Source organism: Eschrichtius robustus, chromosome 3 (genome assembly GCF_028021215.1).
Source record: "Eschrichtius robustus isolate mEscRob2 chromosome 3, mEscRob2.pri, whole genome shotgun sequence".
NCBI classification, from domain to species: Eukaryota; Metazoa; Chordata; class Mammalia; order Artiodactyla; family Eschrichtiidae; genus Eschrichtius; species Eschrichtius robustus.
This window is the reverse complement of record NC_090826.1, coordinates 74,723,882-74,746,051: the sequence shown is the minus strand read 5'-3', so window position 1 is coordinate 74,746,051 and position 22,170 is coordinate 74,723,882. Positions and strand designations below refer to the sequence as shown.

The 22,170-nt window shown below is 44.0% G+C and overlaps 1 protein-coding gene and 1 pseudogene across 1 annotated transcript in view; one reads left to right on the top strand and one right to left on the bottom strand.

Moving 5' to 3' along the window:
• Positions 1–648: 648 nt before the first annotated feature.
• The window catches only part of LPAR3 (lysophosphatidic acid receptor 3), a 52,945-nt gene continuing 31,423 nt past the window's right edge, over positions 649–22,170 (top strand). Inside the window, exon 1 of the mRNA XM_068538046.1 lies at positions 649–1,399. Coding sequence (XP_068394147.1) covers positions 664–1,399 — 736 coding nt within the window. The 5' untranslated portion in view covers positions 649–663. The remainder of the gene's footprint in view (positions 1,400–22,170) is intronic.
• LOC137762370 (centromere protein U pseudogene) lies at positions 11,338–13,544 on the bottom strand (annotated as a pseudogene).

The following is a 22,170-nucleotide window of genomic DNA, read 5'->3' as shown; positions in this document are numbered from 1 at the left end:
TGTAGTTTGAAACTAAAAGATGGCAAAAGGAGGATCAGGATTGGAATCAGAAGTGGTAGAAAATTAATCTCTTGGGGAAGCCATTTGGTCATGTGAAGAGTAACTCAACACCTGTTATCTGGGCAACAATGTGCCTGGCATTACCAACCTGCCCTTGATTAATGAACAGACCCTATAAATAAGAAATGAGCTGGAAACCACCAGGAGACGCCTTAACGTGCTATGCTATAATTGTTACCAATGCAGGGGGGATTATTGCAAGGCTCAGAATATTTGACCTATTCCTGCCTCCATGACCATTCATTCATTCAGCCAACCAGCCAGCCAACCATTCAGCAAATACCTGTCTTGAGGCAGCCAGGGCAGATGGGTCCTGGGGTTATCATGGTGAACAAAATAGACACAGACCCTCCCTCACTGCGCTTGCACCTAACCTGGGAAACAGACAACGATGACTGATATGATATAAATGCTGTGATAGGTGGTCAGGGGCCAGGGTCCTGGAGCAAAGGGCATGTACACTGAGATTTGAAGGATTAATAGGAGTTGACTAGAACAAGGGGCTTAGCAATGGCAATTGGTTGTTTAGTGATTGATTTTTCCAAAGAGTGATATTTGTTTCTTCTTTAAATTTCTTTCTAGGATGTTCAGTTCTTCTCCACAATGAATGAGTGTTACTATGATAAGCAGATGGACTTTTTTTATAATAGGAGCAACACTGACACTGCCAATGAGTGGACAGGAACGAAGCTTGTAATTGTTTTGTGTGTTGGAACATTTTTCTGCCTGTTTATCTTTTTTTCTAATTCTCTGGTCATCGCAGCAGTAATCAAAAACAGAAAGTTTCATTTCCCCTTCTACTACCTGTTGGCTAACCTAGCTGCTGCAGATTTCTTTGCTGGAATTGCCTATGTATACCTGATGTTTAACACTGGCCCAGTTTCAAAAACTCTGACTGTCAACCGCTGGTTTCTCCGCCAGGGGCTTCTGGACACTAGCTTAACAGCCTCCCTGACCAATTTGTTGGTTATTGCCGTGGAGAGGCACATGTCAATCATGACGATGCGAGTCCACAGCAACCTGACGAAAAAGAGAGTGACGCTGCTCATCTTGTTCGTCTGGGCCATTGCCATCTTTATGGGGGCTGTCCCCACACTGGGCTGGAATTGCCTCTGTGACATCTCTGCCTGCTCTTCCCTGGCCCCCATTTATAGCAGGAGTTACCTCATTTTCTGGTCTGTGTCCAACCTCATGGCCTTCTTCATTATGGTCGTGGTGTACCTGCGGATCTACATGTACGTAAAGAGGAAAACCAACGTCTTATCTCCGCACACAAGTGGGTCCATCAGCCACCGGAGGACACCCATGAAGCTAATGAAGACGGTGATGACTGTCTTAGGTAAGAGGAACCAAGTCAGCCATTATTCCCCTTCATTCAGCAAATATTTGTTGAGCACCTGCTGTATACAAGGCACTTACTAGGTAGTTGGAATGCAGCAGTGAACATGAACAAACATAAACCCTCACCTGTCTGGAGCTTATACTCTAATAGGGGAAGACAATATAAGTATTCTAATGGGGACAAACAAAATAATTTTGTAGTACATTTTATTATAAAATTTGTAAAATAAGATGTTGAGTGGTCTAATGGGGAAAAACAAAGCAGGAAAGAGATATAAGGAATGCGCTAAGCAGGTATAGTTTGCAATTTTAAAACGTGTTGTGAGGGACAGCTTCACCTAGAAGGCGACGTTTTAGCCAAGATGGGAAAGTGGTGAGGGCATGACCATGTGCGTGTGGGGGGAAGGGTGTTCCAGGCAGGAGATGCAGTGAGCGTAGGAGGCTGAACAGCAAGGGGGCCAGTGTGGCTGGAGTGGAGTGGAGGGAGGGGGGGAGGTGATGAGGTCAGAGAGTTGAGGTGGTAGAGGTGGAGTGACTCGGATTCAGTCAGGCTACACGGTTATCATAAAGTCTTTGCTTTCCTGAGGGAGAGGAGGAGAAGCCATTGGAAGGTTTTCAACGAGGGAGTGACGTGATCTGACTTGAATTTTCTTTTTTAAATTTATTTATTTATTTATTTATTTATTTATGGCTGTGTTGGGCCTTCGTTTCTGTGCGAGGGCTTTCTCTAGTTGCGGCAAGCGGGGGCCACTCTTCATCGCGGTGCGCGGGCCTCTCACTATCGCGGCCTCTCTTGTTGCGGAGCACAGGCTCCAGACGCGCAGGCTCAGTGGTTGTGGCTCACGGGCCCAGTTGCTTCGCGGCATGTGGGATCTTCCCAGACCAGGGCTCGAACCCGTATGCCCTGCATTGGCAGGCAGACTCTCAACCACTGCGCCACCAGGGAAGCCCCCTGACTTGAATTTTAATGGCATTTCTCTGGCTGCTGTTTTGAGGAAGTACCGTAGTGGGGCAAGGGTAAAAACAGAGAACTGCTTAAGAGCGTATTTCAGTACTCAAGAGAGATGGTAATGACTAGGACCAGAGGGCATCTAGAGGTGATGCCACAAGGTTGCATTCTGAATTTGTTTAGATGGTAGAGTCAATAGGATTTGCTGAGCGGTAAGTTATGAAGAAAGGCGGGAGGAAGAGGGGAGGGTGGAGTGCGTCATTTGCAGAGATGCGGAAGACAGAAGAGGAGATTTGGGGGGAAGGTTGGGAGTCTGGCTTTGGACTAGCTAAGTTTAGGATTTTATTAGACAGTGAATTGAATTTCTCCTATTGAATTGATCCTATTGAATCAAGAGTTGAGGATTTAGGTCTGGGCTGGAGATCTATATTTGAGAGTCGTTTGGGGAAAAAAAAATGGTATTTTAAACCACGAGACTGGATGAGCCCACCATGGAGGTGAGTGTGGATGGAAGAGAGAAGAGGACTGAGGGACAAGCCCTGGGGTCCTCCAACGTAGGGAGGGTGGGAAGGCAGGGAGCAACGTCACAAGAGCCTGGGAAAAGGAGAAGCCTGAAAACCCAGGAGAATACGGTGGCCTGGAAGCTGTGAGAAGGAAAGGGTGTATCAGCAATGTTAATACTCCTGAGAGGTGGAGTCAGATGCGGTCTTAGCAGAGTGGTAGTTGTTTGGTGACCTTGAGAAGATCAAAACTAGTGTAGCCAAGAGCCTGATGAGAAGGAAATGAAGAAACGGAGGGAGGAGAGTCTTTAAGACAGAGTTTAAACAGCTCTGAGGAGTTTTGCTCTCCACTGTGAGCCCTGGACCAAGGAGACACTTTTGGGGCAAAGAATTTTCCCTTCATTTTGTTTTCTCTATGGCAGGTAGCCAGTTGTGCCCCAATTCCAGTCCCGGGTTACAGGTAGAATTTGTGATATGTGGGCAAACAAGAACTTTTGTGGCTTCACAGGCCTTGTGTTCTACGTTAGAGAGGTCATTTTCTCACCATGTGTGGTGGCTGCAGCCATGGGGACCATGACTGAGAGAGAGCCAGGAGTATATTCCTTTTAATTCCCAGTGTGAAGGAACTATAAAATGAATTCTTGGGAAACAATTCATAATGGAGGATGCAGGGTATATATGGTGTGGTATGGGAACCATCATGATGTCTGCAGGTCCTGAAACTGCTCGTAAGATTTGGAGGTCAGCAGACACATAGTGTGATTGTTAAAATAATTTCAAACTGAGGATTTATTTTAGTTAGCAAATATTTATGTAGGGTTTAAAATGTGTCAAGCATTGTCCTAAGTGTTTTACAGATATTAACTTATTTAATTCCCATGGCAACCCTGTGAGGTAGGTGCTACTGTCATCCCCCTACCAGATGAAGAAACGGAGTGGAGAGTTTAAGCAGTATGCCCAAGGTCACTTGTTATTAATGGTAGAACCAAGACTGACCAGTTAGTTGGCCTTTGGAGTCCACATGTTTATTACCACACTCTGTAGCTAGTTTTGCTCTATTTGGACTTTTTACTGGCCTCCTCTTTGTCCTGTCTTCTGCTTTGACCACCTCATTCTCCTTTTAGTGTCTTGACAAGAACATAGACAACAGTAAGAAAAGGAGTAGTCACATTAATCCATTTTTCCACTCTTGAGCTAGAGCTGTTGCTGTTTTTGCTATTTATTGGTAGTGTCAACAAACTCTGCTGCTTTCCCTGCTTAACTTGCAAGCATAATCATTTGCTTGGCTATGTATCTTGAGAAACTACCTGCCTAATTAAAGAGAAAACCTTTTTTCCAGCATGTTCTATATTATATACAGCATGAGATGGAAAAAAAACTTCTGTCATTCTAGGTAGGACTTTTTGTGAGATGGTCATCATGGTCACCAGCTTCAGTGTCATATGTAACTCTGTCTGGAATGTATGGAAGGGCTTAAAATGAAAGAGCTGTGTGGTTTGGGCAGGTGTGGTGTTGGATAAGGGCAAAACGAGAAGAAACAGTGAGATTGCCGAGTAGGTTAAGAGAAGTCAGGGCATCAAGATGAAACTACATTGGGGAATTGGTTAACATCAGGAAGACAGTTTGGTGTGGAGGACCTGGGGAAGTTCCTCCGTGGTGAGACAGAGGGATCTGGTGGAAGACAGGAAGTTTGGGGACAGGGGAAATGAAACCAAAGAGCTAGGTGGTATGAGGTTTTTAGGCTTCCAGCTCCTGACTTCTTCAGATAACAGATTTGGGTTTTAGCCCCACCTCTGTGATTTTCTACAGGGGTGATCTGAAGCACATTAGCTCACCTTTTCTTGGTTAAATTTCCTCATCTGAGGTTGAATAGGTAAACTTTAAATTCTTTCCAAGTTATGAAATTCAGTAATCCTACCATGACGGTAAGTAGCCAAAGCCAACACAGAGTTTGTGGATTGACTGTGTATCAAAGCACAGAGTCCCCTTCCATGAGAGCATCTTTCATGGTGTTCCTTAGGAAGGAAGCCCCTTAGTTGCTCTATCTGGTACATGTAAGAATTTGGTTGCCTAATACAGGTGTCTCTCATATGATAGTATATGCATTAGAAAAATCAACAGGGCTGGCAGGACCTACCATCACTGTAGTCACTGGTTCTGAGTATATGGAAATTAATAGCTTAATACTTATTTCATTAATGATTACCTGATTTAAATATCTTCATGATAAAATGCTAAACCTTTCTATTTACTCCTTGATATATATTTTGTAGGAAAGGTTAATTTAAGATTAAAGTTTCTTATATACGTAACTTCTTTTAAGTCTTAGAAAGTTAAACAATAAATATATATCTACTGTCTGTTAAATAACATCTAAGAGGCAAAGGGCTGCATGTATTCAGTGAGCTTAATCTCATTTCAGAGAAGGAAGAATGGATAATTAGGGGCTGTAGAGTTTGGGGAAGGCTTCTTAGGGAGCTTGGGGTGTGATCTGGAAGGATGGGTGGGATTTGTATTGGCAGGAGGGAAAGAATTCTATGTAGGAGAAACAGTATAATCAGAAGTGTGATGGCAGAGACATGTAAAGCTTGTGCAGTAACACAAGGAAGGCCCCGTGGAACTCAGATGCATGTTGAGGTACAAGGGGAAATAACTCAGCTCTGAGCCAGAAAAGTTTAGTTGGCCATCCTCTTTGGAAGGAGAGGGGTAGACCGGATGACCTTTGTGTTTCTTTCTGGCTTTAGGATTTTGGTTGAACACAAAAAGCATACAGAGCCGGATGGGGAGCAGACTCTTTCCTGTTTGAGGGAGGTGGTGGTAGTGATGATCGCGATGTGGATTTTAAATCTGTGTGTGACTGGAAAGTCATCTAGGCATTGTGTTCCCATTTCAGCAGCCCTGAGGCAGAATGCTGCTCACTTCTGGGTTATAATGTGTGATGGGCCCTTTACGTGAAAGAAGTTGCTTATTTTTTAATTTTATTTATTTATTTATTGGCTGCGTTGGGTCTTCGTTGCTGCACATGGGCTTTCTCCAGTTGCGGCGAGCCGGGGCCACTCTTCGCTGCGGTGAGCAGGCCTCCCATTGCGGTGGCCTCTCTCGTTGCGGAGCACAGGCTCCAGGAGTGCGGGCCTCAGCAGTTGCAGCACATGGGCTTAGCAGCTGTGGCTCACAGGCTCCAGAGCTCAGGCTCAGCAGCTGTGGCGCACAGGCCCAGCTGCTCCGAGGCATGTGGGATCTTCCGGGACCAGGGCTCGAACCCATGTCCCCTACATTGGCAGGCAGACTCCCAACCACTGCACCACCAGTTGCTTGTTGAATGTTCTCATCGAAAAGACATTGGAGACATATGATCCTACTTTCCACAGGGCACCAAGGCCCTGCCTAAGAGAGACTCCTGTATTTTGAAATCTTACTTGTCAGCCAGCCTAATCAGCCACAGCAACCCCAAACACACAAGATACCCCATGTGGAAACCTCTTATTTATTGTCAAACAACATACTAGGTGAACTGTGTACACATGGATGTTTTATTTTCAAGAAAATAGGCTGGGCTTTCTATTATTCTGCAGTATCTTAAAATGCAATAGAAAAGAAAGATTCAAAGGATTTGTGAACCATACTTTTGAAATCTTTCATAAACCTTCCTGTCTCTTAGGATAGTGTTTTTCAAATTACAAGTTGTGACCTACTAGCAAGTAGTGAACTCAATTAGGAGATTGTAACTGACACTTTTTAAAAATGACATAAAGTAGAAAAGAAGAGAAAATATCAGAGTGCATTGCATATAGTAGGTATAAGTGTATTTCATAATGTTTGTGTGTGTGTGAGACTGGATTATGGTGTGTGTGTATATATATATATATATATTTTTTTTTTTTTTTTTTTTTTTTACTATGGGTTATAGTGAAGAACACTTGAAAAGCCATGGTCTTATGGTCCAGGTTACTTTTCTGGCCAATAAGGATAGAGCTTTTCAAAAATATGAGAAACATTACAGTTAAGGGACTTTGAAAAGGTTTGTGGTTATTGAAACAAAGAGCTGAAATTTTTTATTTCTCCCTTCTACTTTTCCACTCAGATCAATGCTGAATCCACCTTGCCTTCTCTCAGGGGAGAGGGGAGGGAGACAAAGCAGTGGTAAGAGAAGAAACAGTACCAGGAGTTCTCATGCTAGGAAATGGGTGAAAATTTAGTGCCATATAAGCCTTGCTAGAGTACTACTAATAATCATACATGACATTTCTGCGACACTATGTCTTTTTCAGTGTTTTAATACATTATTCTCATTTGGTCTCATGGAAATTCTGTACGGTAAGTGGGGAAGATAGCATTATTCTATTTTCTTGCTACTCCCCTAAATGCACCCTCTACTCAGCTATAAGTAATTATTTACAGTTTTTCACTTTGCATTGCTAGGCCTTTGCTTCAGCTGGAATACCTTTCCTCTTGTCTGCCTGGGAAACTTGCATTCGTCTTGTAACGTTCAACTCAAGGGCTTATCTTCTCTGAATCTTGCCTAGATAAATCTGATCCTACCTTCTTTGGGCCACTCTCTATCTTGTCCATACCTCAATCAGTGTACTTCATTTGTTTACATGCCTTTATCTTGAACTAGGGTGTACACTCTTTGAAGTTGAGGTCTGTACCTTATTTATCTACCTTTGCATATCTAACATGTAGCACGCTGTCTGGAACACACTTGTTGACGTTATAGCAGAAGGAATACGTGAGGAAATCAAGGTTTAGAGGAGTGGTTTTTCAAAAGCTGGAAATAAAAGTAGAACCCAGATTTCCTCATGTGCAGCCTGACCTTTGGCAGGCTCTGGCTGTGACATGCCTGTGAGGTAAACAATGGCTTGAGGGGAGTGAGTGGGTATCCCATTTCATAGGGTGGGAAACTGAGGTCTCTCTTGGGAAGAGGAAAACAAATGAACATTTTTTGATTGCTTACTATGAGGATGTCTGCATCTTACACGCTTTTAGGATTTTATTTCATTTAACCCTCATAACAACTCTCTGCAGATCTGTTTAATAGATGAGGAAACTCGGATGGACTTAAGCATCTTCCCCATAGACCCATACTGGAAAAAACAATAATAGTTAATATTCACTGTGTGCAATACATGGTTCTGAGACACGTTTTATTGCATTTAATCTTCATGACAACCCTATGAGGGAGGTTCTGTGATTATTACCAGGAAACTGAGGCCCAGAGAGGTTCAGTGTCTTGCCCAAGATTAGTAGCAGAGCTGAGATTCAAATCCAAGCAGATTGGCTCCAGGAACCAATTTTTCAAGGTTAATTAGCAGCCTCTTGAAAGTGATAGGGCTAGAACAACATCTACCCACGTAATGATGTTTATAACTTGTATCTCCCTTAATTTCTAGTTAAGTTTATTTCAGTAAAGGTACTTGATCTCTCGATGTTTACCTTGCTCTTGATTTGTTTTAAAGATTCTGCAGCTTGGTGACAGTTATGACAACATCTCCCAGGGAATGACAGCTCCACATTCTTCAAACTTTATGTTCATTAAAGTAGATGGCAAGAGTAGGGGCTTTGGAATAGGGAGGGAACCAGATTTAAATCCTGGCTTTGCAGCTTCCAAGTTGTGTGACCCTGAGCAATTCACCTGACCTCCCTGTGACTTAGTTTCCCCATCTGTAAAATGGGGATAATATCAGTAACCCTGGCATGGCAAGTTTTTGCGGATACAGTGAGACAATGCACATAAAATACCTAGTGTAGTGTTTGACACATAGAAAGTACTAAACAAGGTACATAGTAAGTACTAAGAAGAGTTAGGTAATCTGAAGAGCCTTGCCCTGTATTCAAGCAGAGTGCTCTTGTTTCCCCAGTAATGTCGCAGGTACTGTGGAGAGGGGGGACTAGGGACCTACTGTTGGCGCCATCATGATGACAGGTTTTGTATTGTGGACAAGTAGCCAGGAGGAAGCTAACTGGATGTGCTTTGCAAAGGCTATCTGACAGCAGACCAATGGCACCAGTTCAGTTCCTAGAGACCCAGGCCAATCTGAAAACACGGTCACCACAGATCTGAAAAGCTCTGTGCTTGCATCGCTAGCCCCTATAAACTATCTTCTACCAGCACCCCGACCCCCGCCCCCAGTGCCGGTGAAATTCTGTTAATGATTCCTATCTCTGCCAAATGATCTTTGCATTAATAATTCATTTTGCTTTTGCAACATTTATGAATAAAACATGATAAGTGAGACCCTGACCATCAAGTGTTAGCTTAATAAGAATCCTGTAATATAGCACCAACATCTTGTGTGTGGATCTATAAAACATTCCTCATGAGAAACTGTCCCCATCTTGCTAATGAATCCTACCAGGATTCCTAGTTAACCAAGTACTATTACCACCTTTACTAGGGTTGGGAAATTTGCCCTTTGTCTGAAAAGAATTGGGAACACACACACACACACACACACAGACGCACGCACGCACGCATGCACACACACAGAAACCAGGAGTGAAGAGAAACTAACTACGGTCCCCAGGAATTCTGAAACGTTTGTTTTTAGCTTCTGTGACCTTGTAGTGGCTTCTACATCACAGAAGCCTGCTTTTAATGTTTGCTGCCTTGCATACCTTTGTAATCAAATATCTGTTAAAAAAAAAAAAAAGTTAAAGCTTTGCTTTAAGAAACGCTGAGTGAAACGATCAGATTTTTGGCACTCAAGAGTTTGCTTGTTGCTGTGCAGTCATATCAGAATGACTAATTCTTTTCAGAGTCAAGCCACCCAGGCACCACTACTCAGTACGTCTTGTCCAGGGGTGTTTGTACTTTTGTCTTGAAAACAGCTAATCAAAGGAGCACCTTTGTGGCAGACGCTTTTCCTCTGGGCTTCATGTCATTGCAGCAGGGGCCTTCGGGAGAGGGACCTTTGCTTCCAGGCAAGCTGTAAATGAATGAGGGCAAAAATGTCATCGCTCCCCAGGTGCTGCCCCCAACAGTACAGTGTGACAGACCCCTCCATTCTGAGGGGGAACGTGGTGATTGAGAAAACCTCAACGTCTGATGTTAGAGGGAAGATAGCTTCAAATTTAAAAAAAATCCATCACTGTATGCCTCTCCATCCCACCTTTTCAAATTGTCTGCACTGCTTGATACCTTTTCTTTTTTTTTTTTTTTTTTCCAACTTTAGGATTTCTTTACTGTAGATTCTCACACAATGGTATTCCCTCCATGAATGTAAATAACTCCATTTTTAGTGCTCATCTATTTTTGCGATAATTTGATTCATATCTGTGTATGACATAGTAAGCATTCATTAATGTTTGATGAGTGGATGTCTTTCTTTTTCTTTTTTTTTTCTTTTTTTTTGGATTTACTTTGTCTCTTTATTTAAAATAACAGTATATAATAAACCTATCACTTAGTTTTAACAGTTAATATTTTGTCATTTCTGCTTCATCTGGTTTTAAAAGAAGTTTCAACCTACAAAAATGTTGCAGCAGAACAAGGAACCCTCCTGTACGCCCTTCCTCTAGATTTGTTAAACATTTGGCCACACTTATTTTCTCCCTCTGCTGTACACATTACACATCATTTTTGATGAATCTTGTCTAGGCATTTCAGGCTGCTATAACAGAATACCTTAGACTGAGTGACTTAAAAACAACAAATTTCTCACACCTTAGACTGAGTGACTTAAAAACAACAAATTTCTCACACCTTAGACTGAGTGACTTAAAAACAACAAATTTCTCAACAGTTCTGGAGGCTGGACAGTCCAAGATCAAGGTGCTGGCTGACTCAAGTCAGCTTCCTGGGTCATTGAGAGCTGTCTTCTCACTGTGTCCTTCCCTGGTAGAAGGGATCACAGAGCACTCTGTGGTCTTTTATAAGGGGGCACAAATCCCATTCATGAGGGTTCTGCCCTCATGATCTAATCACCTGCCAAAGACCTCACCCTCCTAATACCATCACATTGAGGGTCAGGATTTCAACCTAATGAATTTGGGGATGGGAGTACATAAACATTCAGTTCATAACAAATCTCTTCAGAATAAGTTGCAGACATCAAAATCCTTCTTTTTCTCCAGCTACATACTTAAGAGATGAAGAACATTCTTATATACCTATAGTGAAATTATTAAATTCAGGAAATTTCATGTTGATATAATATACAAATCCACACTCATACTTTGACAGTTGTCTCAAAACTGTTCTTCGTAACTTTTTTCAATCCATGTTAATTTTTAAAATACTTTAAAGATAGAGAAATATGTTAAGATAGCAGATACATTTTTAAAAACCAGTTTGCCTTCAGCTAGACTATCCACTTTTTTAAAAAAATCAGTCTTACCTTCGCTGTAGCCCCATCTGTGTACATTGAAAAGAATGTACCACAGGAACTGCAGGCATTTCTAAATTTGGAGTTTCAAGAGTGTGCCACAAAGGCAGCAGCAGTGAGCCCATTCCCATGGTGACTGTATTGGAGACAATATCATCCAGTGTTTTCACTTTAGTATCTGTTGAACTGAATACTTTAATTCAGTAGAGATCGACTATATGGTGAAATTATCATACATTCTGTCTGAATAAGCAGTATTTTCTTCCTACTCTACTCTCCCTCCCCTTTGGAACTAAAGGAGGAGGAGTTTACAGCAGATAAAACAAGGAACAATGAAACCAAGACTCCTCATGAACCATCATCTAGTGCATCGTCAAAAGGTACATTTTCTGATGCTGACTGGGATAATGGCATTGATGATGCGTATATTTTGGAGGCTACAGAAGATGCTGAATTGGCAGACGCTGCAGAGAACAGTCTTCTCGGTTATAATGGAATTGATGAAATTCCTGATGAACTAATTACAGAAGTATTGCAAGAGTAGCTAATTATGGACACTTACATAACTAGGCTGTAATTTGCTTGAAAACGGATTTAATAACAAACTGTAGTAACTTACAAAGCCTGTTGTATCAGCTAAGTTGTATTATTTTGCTTCCAAATCTTATTTATTGAAGTAAACCAGTTTTATTGAAAATTAGCTCCTGTGTGCTTAAATTCAGTAGAAGTCTCCTTATTTGATTAACCAAAGTTAGTCTTTGTTCATATTGGCTTAATTTTGCATGTTTATTTTTACGGTAAAACTTTTGTATGTCTAGGGCTGATTAGGTGTCAACATTTTAAAACATTTTGAAACTCATTACTTGACATTAACCAGAAAAATTAACTATGGCCTCTAAAACTACTATAAGCTAGCCATTTAATTTTAATGACAAAGTAATATTAGATTCTGGTGACAAGACCATACAACCAGCCTGAACAATTAGACAAGTTTACTTTTTTAAAATGTACCTGAGAATGTTGCTATAACAATTAAAAGAAATATTCAATTCAAATTAATAGTAATAAAGTTTGGCAGTTTTCTCCCCCATCTCCTTTGTGGAAAAATACATACAGTTTCAGAAGGTAACAGGCAGTAGCATGAGACTAATCTTTATATGTGCACACTTTAGTAGACTGGTCTTCATTTCTGGTCAAGGAGCTTCTCTAATTGATAGTTGATATTTTGCAGATGGTTTTCAGCTCCCAAAAGGGGTCTTGCTTTGAATAGCAGAGCTGGAAGGCTGGATGAATCATACGTTGCCTTTACATTTGGCTCTTTCTCTTGAATATCTGAATAATCTTGATGAAGCCGTTCTAAATTAGACAAGAAATTTGCTGCATTCCTAAGGGAAGCTTTTCTCTCCTTAAGTTCATCATACTTTATTTGTAGTTGTTTCAGCTCTGGTTCTAACCGAAGCAGTTCATCCTGGACTTCAATCAAACGTTGCCTTTTCTTTTCGATATCTGAGATCATCTTAGTGTTCTTCCTTTTCAGAGTTTTCAACATCTGGACTTCTTTAAGCACGTTGATGAGTTCTTCTTTCAAATTAGAATGAAATTTGTTGATTGCTTCCTTACAAATTTTAGAGTCTGTTTTTTGTTTATACTCTAGGAGGATGTTCTCAAATGCAGACAAAACGACATCTAACTCCATGATGTCACTGGTTTTCTTTTCTTTTAAACACCAAATAGGTAAACAGTCGGAAGTATCCAAGTCTGTGGCTTCACTTCTTGGTTTCTTCCTTTTGCCACGAAACATCTTCTTTTTCTGAGTTTTCTTTTTAAGCATGACTGATTCAGCTGGTTTCTCTGAAGGTTCTGAAGATGCTGTAGCTGAAACAGCTTCACGTTGTGTACTTATGTTGTCTGCTGGTTTAACTTTTCTTCTTACATCACTTTCTTCAGTGCTTTCAGATTCATCACTAATGGGCTTGAGTTTTCTTCCTGGCTTTTTTGCACTAATTTTTACAGACTCATTTTCACTTGCTTCAACGTCAGAAGTGTCCGAACTTCTTTTTGCTTCTTTTCCTTGAGGAGTTGAGGGGAGAGATGACCAGCAGTGCTTGGAGAATTCTTCCTCATCCGCATATATAGCAGTGCTGTGTAAAGGAGGGTCAAAGGTTTCATACGGTTCTTCATCTTTCTCATTTTCACCCAGCCTGCCGAAGCTTGAGATCCCAGAATTATCAGGAAACTCAAATATATCGGTAGGCTTGTGCTTTTGGCCAGCTTCATCTTTCGTGGACTGTGTTCTTCCTACAGTGTTCTTTGAATATCTCGGACCCGAGCGCCGCACTCGCCGCGGCGGGGCCATCTCAGCCCACCGCTCACTGCCTCTTTTTCTTTTTTAACATCTTTATTGGAGTATAATTGCTTTACAATGGTGTGTTAGTTTCTGCTTTATAACAAAGTGAATCAGCTATACATATACATATATCCCCATATCCCCTCCCTCTTGCGTCTCCCTCCCTCCCACCCTCTCTATCCCACCCCTCTAGGTGGTCACAAAGCACCGAGCTGATCTCCCTGTGCTATGCGGCTGCTTCCCACTAGCTATCTATTTTACATTTGGTAGTGTATATATGTCCATGCCACTCTCTCACTTCGTCCCAGCTTACCCTTCCCCCTCCCCATATCCTCAAGTCCATTCTCTATGTCTGCATCTTTATTCCCGTCTTACCCCTAGGTTCTTCATGACCTTTTTTTTTCTTAGATTCCATATATATGTGTTAGCATATGGTATTTGTCTCTCTCTTTCTTTTTTTTTTTTTTTTTTTTTTGTCTCTCTCTTTCTGACTTACTTTACTCTGTAGGCCAGACTCTAGGTCCATCCACCTCACTACAAATAACCCCACATTTTTAGAGTCTGTTCCTCCCCTTCTGCCGCTGCTGTATGTGGCCCTTTATTATCTCGAGTCTGGCTTTTGGTTCTTTTATTTTTTATTTTTTTCCTGCTTTACTGTTTCAGATGCCTTCCTTTGCAGTCAGTTCAAAAGTCATTTTACCAAATCTTTTTCGTCATTTCCAGTGTAATCACTGCTCTGCCTTCTTCCTGCTTCTGTTTCCTCCATACACCCCTTCAGTTCTGTTAATCTCAATCCATTCAGCTTATTTTATTTCCCTATCACACTCCCTCCTTCAGAACGGTTTTTTTTGGTTTTTCATCTTTTTAGAAACCTGAAACCTTCCTCTTCAGCTGGAACGATTATTGAATATTTCCTGAGTACAAGGTACAGGAACATTTCTCAAGTTCTACCTCTTTGGTTTTTTTCCCCCAACTTTACTGAGGAATAATTGTCAAATATAATTGTATATTTTAAAAGTATACAACATGATGATTTGATAGACATATACTTTGTGGAATGACTACCAAGATCAAGATAATTAACACATTTCATCTGTCACATAGTTAACTCTGTCCCTTTTTTGTGGTGAGAACGCTTAAGAGACACTCTCAGAAACTTTCAGGTATACAGTACTGTATTATTAACTACAGTCATCATGCTATCCATTAGATCCTCAGAACTTACACTTCTTCTAACTGAAAATTTGTACCTTTGACCTACATCTTCCATTCCTCCTCCCCCTGCCTCTGGTACCCACCATTCTGTTTCATTTCCATGAACTCAGCCTTTTTTTTTTTTAAAGATTCCACATATATGTGGTGTGTACAGCATTTGTCTTTCTCTGTCTGACTTATTTCACTTAACAGAGAAGTTTCATTACCCAACTACATCCAACTCTCCTGCACCCAGCCTCCTGGAAGGATTAGAGTTCCAGAACTCAGTCATGCCCTCTCTCAGGGCCTTGACTTCTGCCAAAGGAGAATATGGTTGTTACCTGTCACATCACTTGACTAACTTAACACCTGGAATAGCATGGTATATGTTGATCCATGGTAGAATTTTTACCAAATCCGTGTGAACATTGTTTGTACTTTTAAAATTTCCACTGGGGACTGCATTCATTGTGTAGCTAAAGCAAACATTTTGGGGAGGAATTAGGAGTCAAGGGTGTTTGCTGGAATCATAGCCTGTCACAGACCTAGGGGTCAACATGGAAGCTGGGATGAAGGGTGGGCAAACCAGGCAGTATTGGCGGGGGTACACCAGGTGGGCAGCCCTTCCCGCTGCTGTAGTCCAGGTACCTGCTCTTTCCCCCTCCTCACCAGACTGGTATCATAGCTCTGCAGAGTGTGAGAAGGAAAGATCCCATTACCTAGAAAATCAATACCTGTTGAGAGATTTATCCAAGTTCATCTTGTAAATCATTGCTAGTGTTGGGGCCAGAGCTCCGGATTTCCTAGTTTCTGCTTCTTCCTGTGGGTCTCCCTTCTTGCTTTGGTGAAGTACACCTGTGCTTGGGTGCCTGAGTGGCAGTGATAAACAATAAGTTGTTTATTTCCATCAAGTCAGAGAGTTTACAGTGGGCCTATTTTATCCTTTACATTTTCTTAACAAGAAGAGATTTCTGCTTTTTATACTTTCTCATCATAAACATTTATTGAGTACCTACTTGATTTTAGGCAGTATAGTAACTATAAGACATGACCTCTGTCCTGAAGGCTACGAATCTGTGCTGCTCTGATGTTTTATGGTTGTCAGGAGATAGCCGTGGTTTGAGTCAACGGTTGGGTTATGTATGAGATAGATTACACAACGACAGATCTGCTCTGTGTGGCTTTTTGGGCAAATGACTTATAGGGAGCCCTATTTATAGGCTTATCTGAGGAATGAAGGAGCTTACCAAAAAAAGATAAAAAGAAATATAGATAAAAAAGAAACAAAGAAATATATACAAGAGCCAAGTGAAGGGTCCAGGCAAATAGTGCTGTGGGTTTGGATGGTCTTTGGAGGCCTCCTTGAAGAGAGGGGATATGAGTGGATCTCAGTGTGACAAGTGGAGAGGAGAGGGTAAGGCCTTACCGATAGGGGGAAAGATAGGGTAGCAGACAGGCATACATACATCTAGGGAGACCATGCCAGGGCTGGGACAGGGAGGAGGGGTGTGCAAGGCAAGCACGTTTCTGGAATAAGGGCTTTGCATGGTTTGAGAAGTGACTGGACCAGAGATTGGAAGGCCCTGAATCCTGAGATTGTGTGGACTTTATTGTCAAGTGTCTACAGAGACTGAGTAGAACACGTTGGTGTGTGGATTGGGCCTAGGGTAGGAATAAGGCACTAGGGAGGGGTGGCACCTGTGGCTAACTGGACAGTTCAACTTTTGTTAAAAGCCCTGCCGGCTAAGTTAAATAGGTCTGTGGCCAGTCGTAAGCCCATAGCTAAGTTGCCTCATCTGGCAGTGGAGAGCCCCTGTAGGATCTTGGAGTATTGGTGGGTTGAGAAGAAGGTGGGAGTTGCGAGGTGGGCTGGAGAGGGAGAGATCACTTAGGGGACTGCTGGGATCGGCCCAGGGCTCTGTGGGTGGTAGGTAGCTCAGATGCCCTAGAGAGACAGAGCTGGCTCATCATAGTAGGTGCTGCAGGAAAGCACATCTGTCACTAGCAGGCCCAGTCTACACGGGGAGGGAGGAGCAGCCAGGGAGGACCAACGGGGACTGTAGGGGAGCAGAAGGGGAGCAGTCCAGAGGAGCATGAGCTTGTGGAAATCTGGTAGGAGACAAAGGTGGAATAAGCAGGTGGCCAAGGTCAGAGAGATCTGGAAGCAGGAAGCAGGGATCCATCATGGGAACTAGGATTCAGGGGCAGGGGACTGGCAAAAACAAGATTGGACCTAATCAAAGTTCTCCCACTTTCCTTAAGGCTTTTGAGCTTTGCCCTTTTCCCCCTCCCAGCTGACCTCTCCTTCCTTGCTTCCTTCTAACCAAGAAGGTAGAAGTTATCTGGCATGAATTCCCCTAATTTCCCTCCCTTCGCCGGCTCAGCCAACCTACAAAGGCCCCCGCGTAACCTTCTAGCTTTTCTGTGAGAGTCATTTCCCACCTCCCCAGGAGGCTCATCCTTATTCTTGCTCTCCTGTGCTCTACTTTTGGTCATTAAAAAATATAACCCTTGATCTTACCTCCCTTTTCTAACTAGTGCTCTGTCTCCTTCCATGTATTATCCTGTTTTCTTAATACCTTAAACCATGATAAGCTAGCTCTGCCCCTGCCACTCTACTAAGACCGTGCTGAAGCCACCATCGCCATTCTGTTGCTTAACATTGAGTCTGTCTGGATTCCTTCCTCCATGTTTTCCCTGCCCCAGGCCCTCCTCCATACCACCAGCTGAGGAATCTTCCTAAAAAGCACAATTAACTCTGATCTTTTCTCGCTCCTCCTACATACTACATAAAACTCAAATTCCTTAGCTGGAATTGCAAGGCCGCTTTCACAGCTCTGTTCCCAGTCTTCTTTTCCAAATGCCTCTTCACACCGACGCCCCCCAGCCCATGCTTCCGTTGTGTCAGGCTTCTCACCACCCCTCTGGAGGAATGCAGGGACGGCTTGATACTCCTTGTGGTTTTTCTTAGCAGGGCAAACTCCTATCCATCTTTCAGGATCCTTCTCTGTGATATCGTCTGACTCTCTCAGGCAGAGTTAATTATGCAGTGCTTCTATAGCACACTATTTATATGCATAAAAGTATTTAGCTCACTTTATTACAATTTATTTGCTAAATGCCCTTACCTCTTACTAGACTGGGAGCTTGTCAAGGTCAGGACTGTGTCTATCTTCATTCTGCAGTGCCTGGCACACAGTAGGTACTCAACGAATGTTTATATAATGAACTAACAAACATATTTACTGGATGGGTCACTGGGAGGCGGCTGCCCCAGCCTCCATCCTTGTCCTTGTCATAACCACAGGGATGGTCCTACTGCCACGCAGGATCCTTCTTACTAACCCTAGGGTATCTTAACATGATTTCTTCCTGGAATGCAGGCCCCCTATGTCCTGCTTCTCACCAGTGGTCTTGTTCTGAGCTGGGGGAAATTTGAAGAGGGTAGCAAGTAAAGCTGGGATGGGAATTGACTTGTGTGAGGAGTGACCCTAAGGCATCAAAGGAGATTTCTTTGGGAGGCATGGGACTAGAGGTTGAGGGAGCTCCAGAAAATACCTGGAGTTTATGTTACTTGGGAAGCAATTACATCAGGGCTGCTGACAGGTCCAGCTACATAATTTGTGGACCTCTTGTAAAAAAGGCAGGAAAGGGGAGGATTGAGAGTGGATTGAGAGTTTAGGGTTAGCAGATGCAACCTATTATATATAGACTGGATAAACAGCAAGGCCCTACTGTATAGCACAGGGAACTATATTCAATATCCTGTGATAAGCCATCATGGAAAGGAATATAAAAAAGAATGTATATATAAGTATAACTGAATCACTTTGCTGTGAAACAGCAGAAACTAACACAACATTGTAAATCAACTATACTTCAATAAAAAAAAATTTTTTTAAATTATAACAGAAAGGCAGGGGAAAGAAGTGCTACTTTCCTTTCTTCTGCACATCTCCTCTACTCACACTCGTGCTCATTGTCCCGTCAAACTTCACTTACAAAAAAATAAGTTCAAAGGTACACTTAGGATTTCAAGACGGCAACAGCAGAGCTTTAAGCCAGGCGCAGGGCCCTTGTGAGTGACTTGTGACTGCATAGGCTTCATGCCCACGAGGCTGGTCCTGGCTGCTGAGTTTGACCCCCTTGGCTTTAACTAGCCCAGGACCCAGCTACTGTGATGCACGGCACTTTGAACGACTTAGGTCTCATTGAATTTGCTCCTTCAGTTTTATGAGGGCCAGCCATGTGTGTCGTTTCATGATGTCTCCTCGATTGCGAGAGAGGTGTTTTCTTAGAGGCGTACTTGTCTTCACTAGGGCCCGCGCCTGTTTCCAGGGTAAGGCTCCTTATCGCCAGGCTTGAGCACTGACGGGAGGTGGAGCGGGGCTGCGTGGCTGAGACAGGCCCAGGGCTCCCGCTTAGAGCTTATACGTTACTGGCCTTTCAGATCTGGACTCGCCGATGAGTCAGGGAACGGTCTGTTCCTGCTCTGTATCTGCTCTGAGTTGCCTGTCTGGGTCCAGGGCAAAGCTTATGAGATAAGTGCTGTGTTCAGAGCACTCCATCTCATGCCTGGGTCACCTCAAGAACCCTGCAAATGGGCCTTGTGCGAAAGGTCAGGACTTGTCACTTGAACAATTCCTCCTTTGAGAGGTCCGTGTTTTCCTCCCCAGGACACGTTCCAAGCTCCTCGATCCTGGGGCTCCTCATCGCCAGGTCTGATGTTCTGTGGAAGGCTCTGGGTTCCAAAGGAGTTATAGTGAGTTTATTCCTGAGGGTCCAGATGCTGGAAAGCATGCAGCCAAGTTCCTAGGATCTGCATGGCTGCTTAGGTGTCTTGCTGTTTCTCCAGAGACACATGGCAAGCCTTTTTGTTTAGGCTTACAAACACACATTTATTTTCTCACAGTTTGGAGGCTGGAAGTCTAAGATCAAGCAGGGCTGGTTTTTACTGAGACCTGCCTCCTTGGCTTGTAGATGGATGTCTCCTTGCTGTGTCCTCACATGGCCTTTTCTCTAACCATGGCATGGCAGACTTTTGAATGCCATCTCCGAGTGGAGTTCAGTGCTGTCACTGAGGCTAGGGAACATAAGGCTGTTGAAGTGGCACAGCAGACCTGAGTGGTTCTGACTCTCTGTGCAGCTTGGAAGCTGAAACTGTGTCTCTTCAGCAGCATGGGATGGACCCTCAGAAGGACATTGACGTGGTCCTACAAGAGGTTAATGCTAATTTATGGGGTAATAACTGGACTCTCCTCATTTGGAGGGGAAATCTTGTTCCTCTGCTTTAAGGCAACTTGCAGTTCAGAGACGGCAGCATTGGCATGAGCCTGGAGAATCTTTAGGATTCCTGATTCTTCTCTGTTGGCCTCTGTATAATAAGGGGCCATGTAGACCCTCCTGACTCAGGGAGTCTCTCTGAATGCAGTCCCCAGGGACAATGCCAAGAACCAACCCCTGGATTCTGGATTTCTGTCATTTGGGAGAAATATTGGCCAGCCTGGGGGCCCTGCAGGGACAGTCTGGAAGTTCTTAAGTTGAGGGCTTTCTTGGATTCCCTCAATCTCAGGAATGAAGTAACATAGGAGGCTTCACTGTCAGGTGGGAGAGTCAGGCCTGAACCTCCCCAGATGGAAAAGTGGTGCTTGGGCTCAGCCTGGGGGTGGTCTCAGTGATTACAGAGTGGAGGAGCCGTGGCCTTCAGGATCTGGCAAAGAAGGATGGGGATCTCTAAACCGAGGAGTTCCCTGGGATCTGGCTCTGCAACCCCTCCGAAGCCCCCAGGGTTAGGCTCTGGGAACCTGGGATTTCAGGGCAGCCTCAAGAAGCTTCAGGGTCTCAGGAGAGAGTGGCCTCCTTGGATTGTTTAGAGGCACTGGCCATTCAGAGAACACAGCCAAGCCAGAGCTCATTGGCCAGAGGCAGCCCTGGACAGTGGAAAAGAGAGTAGGCTAGGGTCCGAGGGTTCTGTAGGAGAGGCCTCCTTCTCTTAAGGTCCCTTGAAGACTTTTTGGAGCACAGTAATGCCTGTCCCACGTTTGTCAGTCAAGGGCATAGGCTGAGACCACCCTTCCTATGCTGAGCAAGAAAGGCTGGGTGCAAAGCTCGCTGAATTCGTGTCTCCATGGGAGATAAAGTTCTCTAGCAGCTGTGGGCTCCTCTGGAGTTTCCTAGGGAGCTCTCTGGGCATTCCCTTGGCATGGGAAGTGGATGCCTGGAGACCTGAGAGGACAGATGGCCACCTAGGTGGAGCTTTTCCCACACTTCCAGACCAGGATAGGCAGGAGCCCCCTGTAGGGTTAAGGAAGTAGTGCAGGCGGGGGCTGGCCACGTTCAGGTGGAGCTGCTACTGTCCGAGCTCTGCAGCAGGTGCAGGCTGGGGCGGCTGGCAGGCGGGGGCTGGGCTGTAGGGGTCACAGTGGAGGGAGGGAGCTGGCTCTGGGCAGACTCACACAGGCCTGTGCCTGCTGTTAAAGGAGGTACTGAGGGAGTGTCACAGAGTAAAGTGTAAAGTGGCGGGTCCTCAGTGACAGCACGGGCCCGAGAATAGTGCCCAGGAGCCACCAAGGAAGGGTTTGGGATCCAGCCAGGAGAGCTGGGGACAACAGATGCCACTTCCTGCAGCAACCAGGTACAGGCAGCCCTCTTGGGAGCAGCAGCTGGAAGTCAGGGTCAGGGAAACCTGGCTGTGGATAACGGGAACCTGGTCATCGACCCAGGCCCGGCTGGGATCACGATGGGCGGATGGATGCACGATGGGCAGAGGGCCGGAAGGTCCCTGAGAGACTGACAGGAGTTGGGGAGAGGCCCAGCCTCAGCAGACCTTGAGTGTCAGGTCACCATGGAGACCTAATTAGTGTGGCTGGGATATAAGGCAGACACCAGGGTTAAGGCTGAACTGAGGCTTGGGGCTCCTCAGATTCCTCCCGATCAGAGATGGGCTCTAACTGGTTCCAAGTGCTTGGTTTGGAGGGTTGAGGAAAGAGGGCCCAGACAATTCATTACAGAATGTGGTGCTACTTTGCATCAAGATCCCCCGGGCAACATTTTCCACATATGCGGAACTCTCTCTCCCCTCCTACACACACACACCAGTTTCTACTTCAGTGGTCTGCTGGCACAGCCCTGACATGCATACTCTGAAAAAACTACCAGAGTGTTCTGAATGCCCTCATCCCATGCATAAACACTTCAGAGGCAAGAGTTCCTGTGATGGCAGTGAGAAAAGAAAAGGAAAGATGGAATTAAAAGACATTAAAATGATAGATGCCTCAGAAGGTGGAGACATATCGGCATGAGGGGAGCAGCAAAAGGATGACTTCAGCTTCAGAATTTTGCATTTGGATGACTGAAAGAACAAAGCAAATGGTGGTTTAGAGATGGAAGAAGTTCAGTCAAGTAGAGAGACCCAAACCCAAATCTCTGATATAAAATATCATTTCTTTAAAAGCC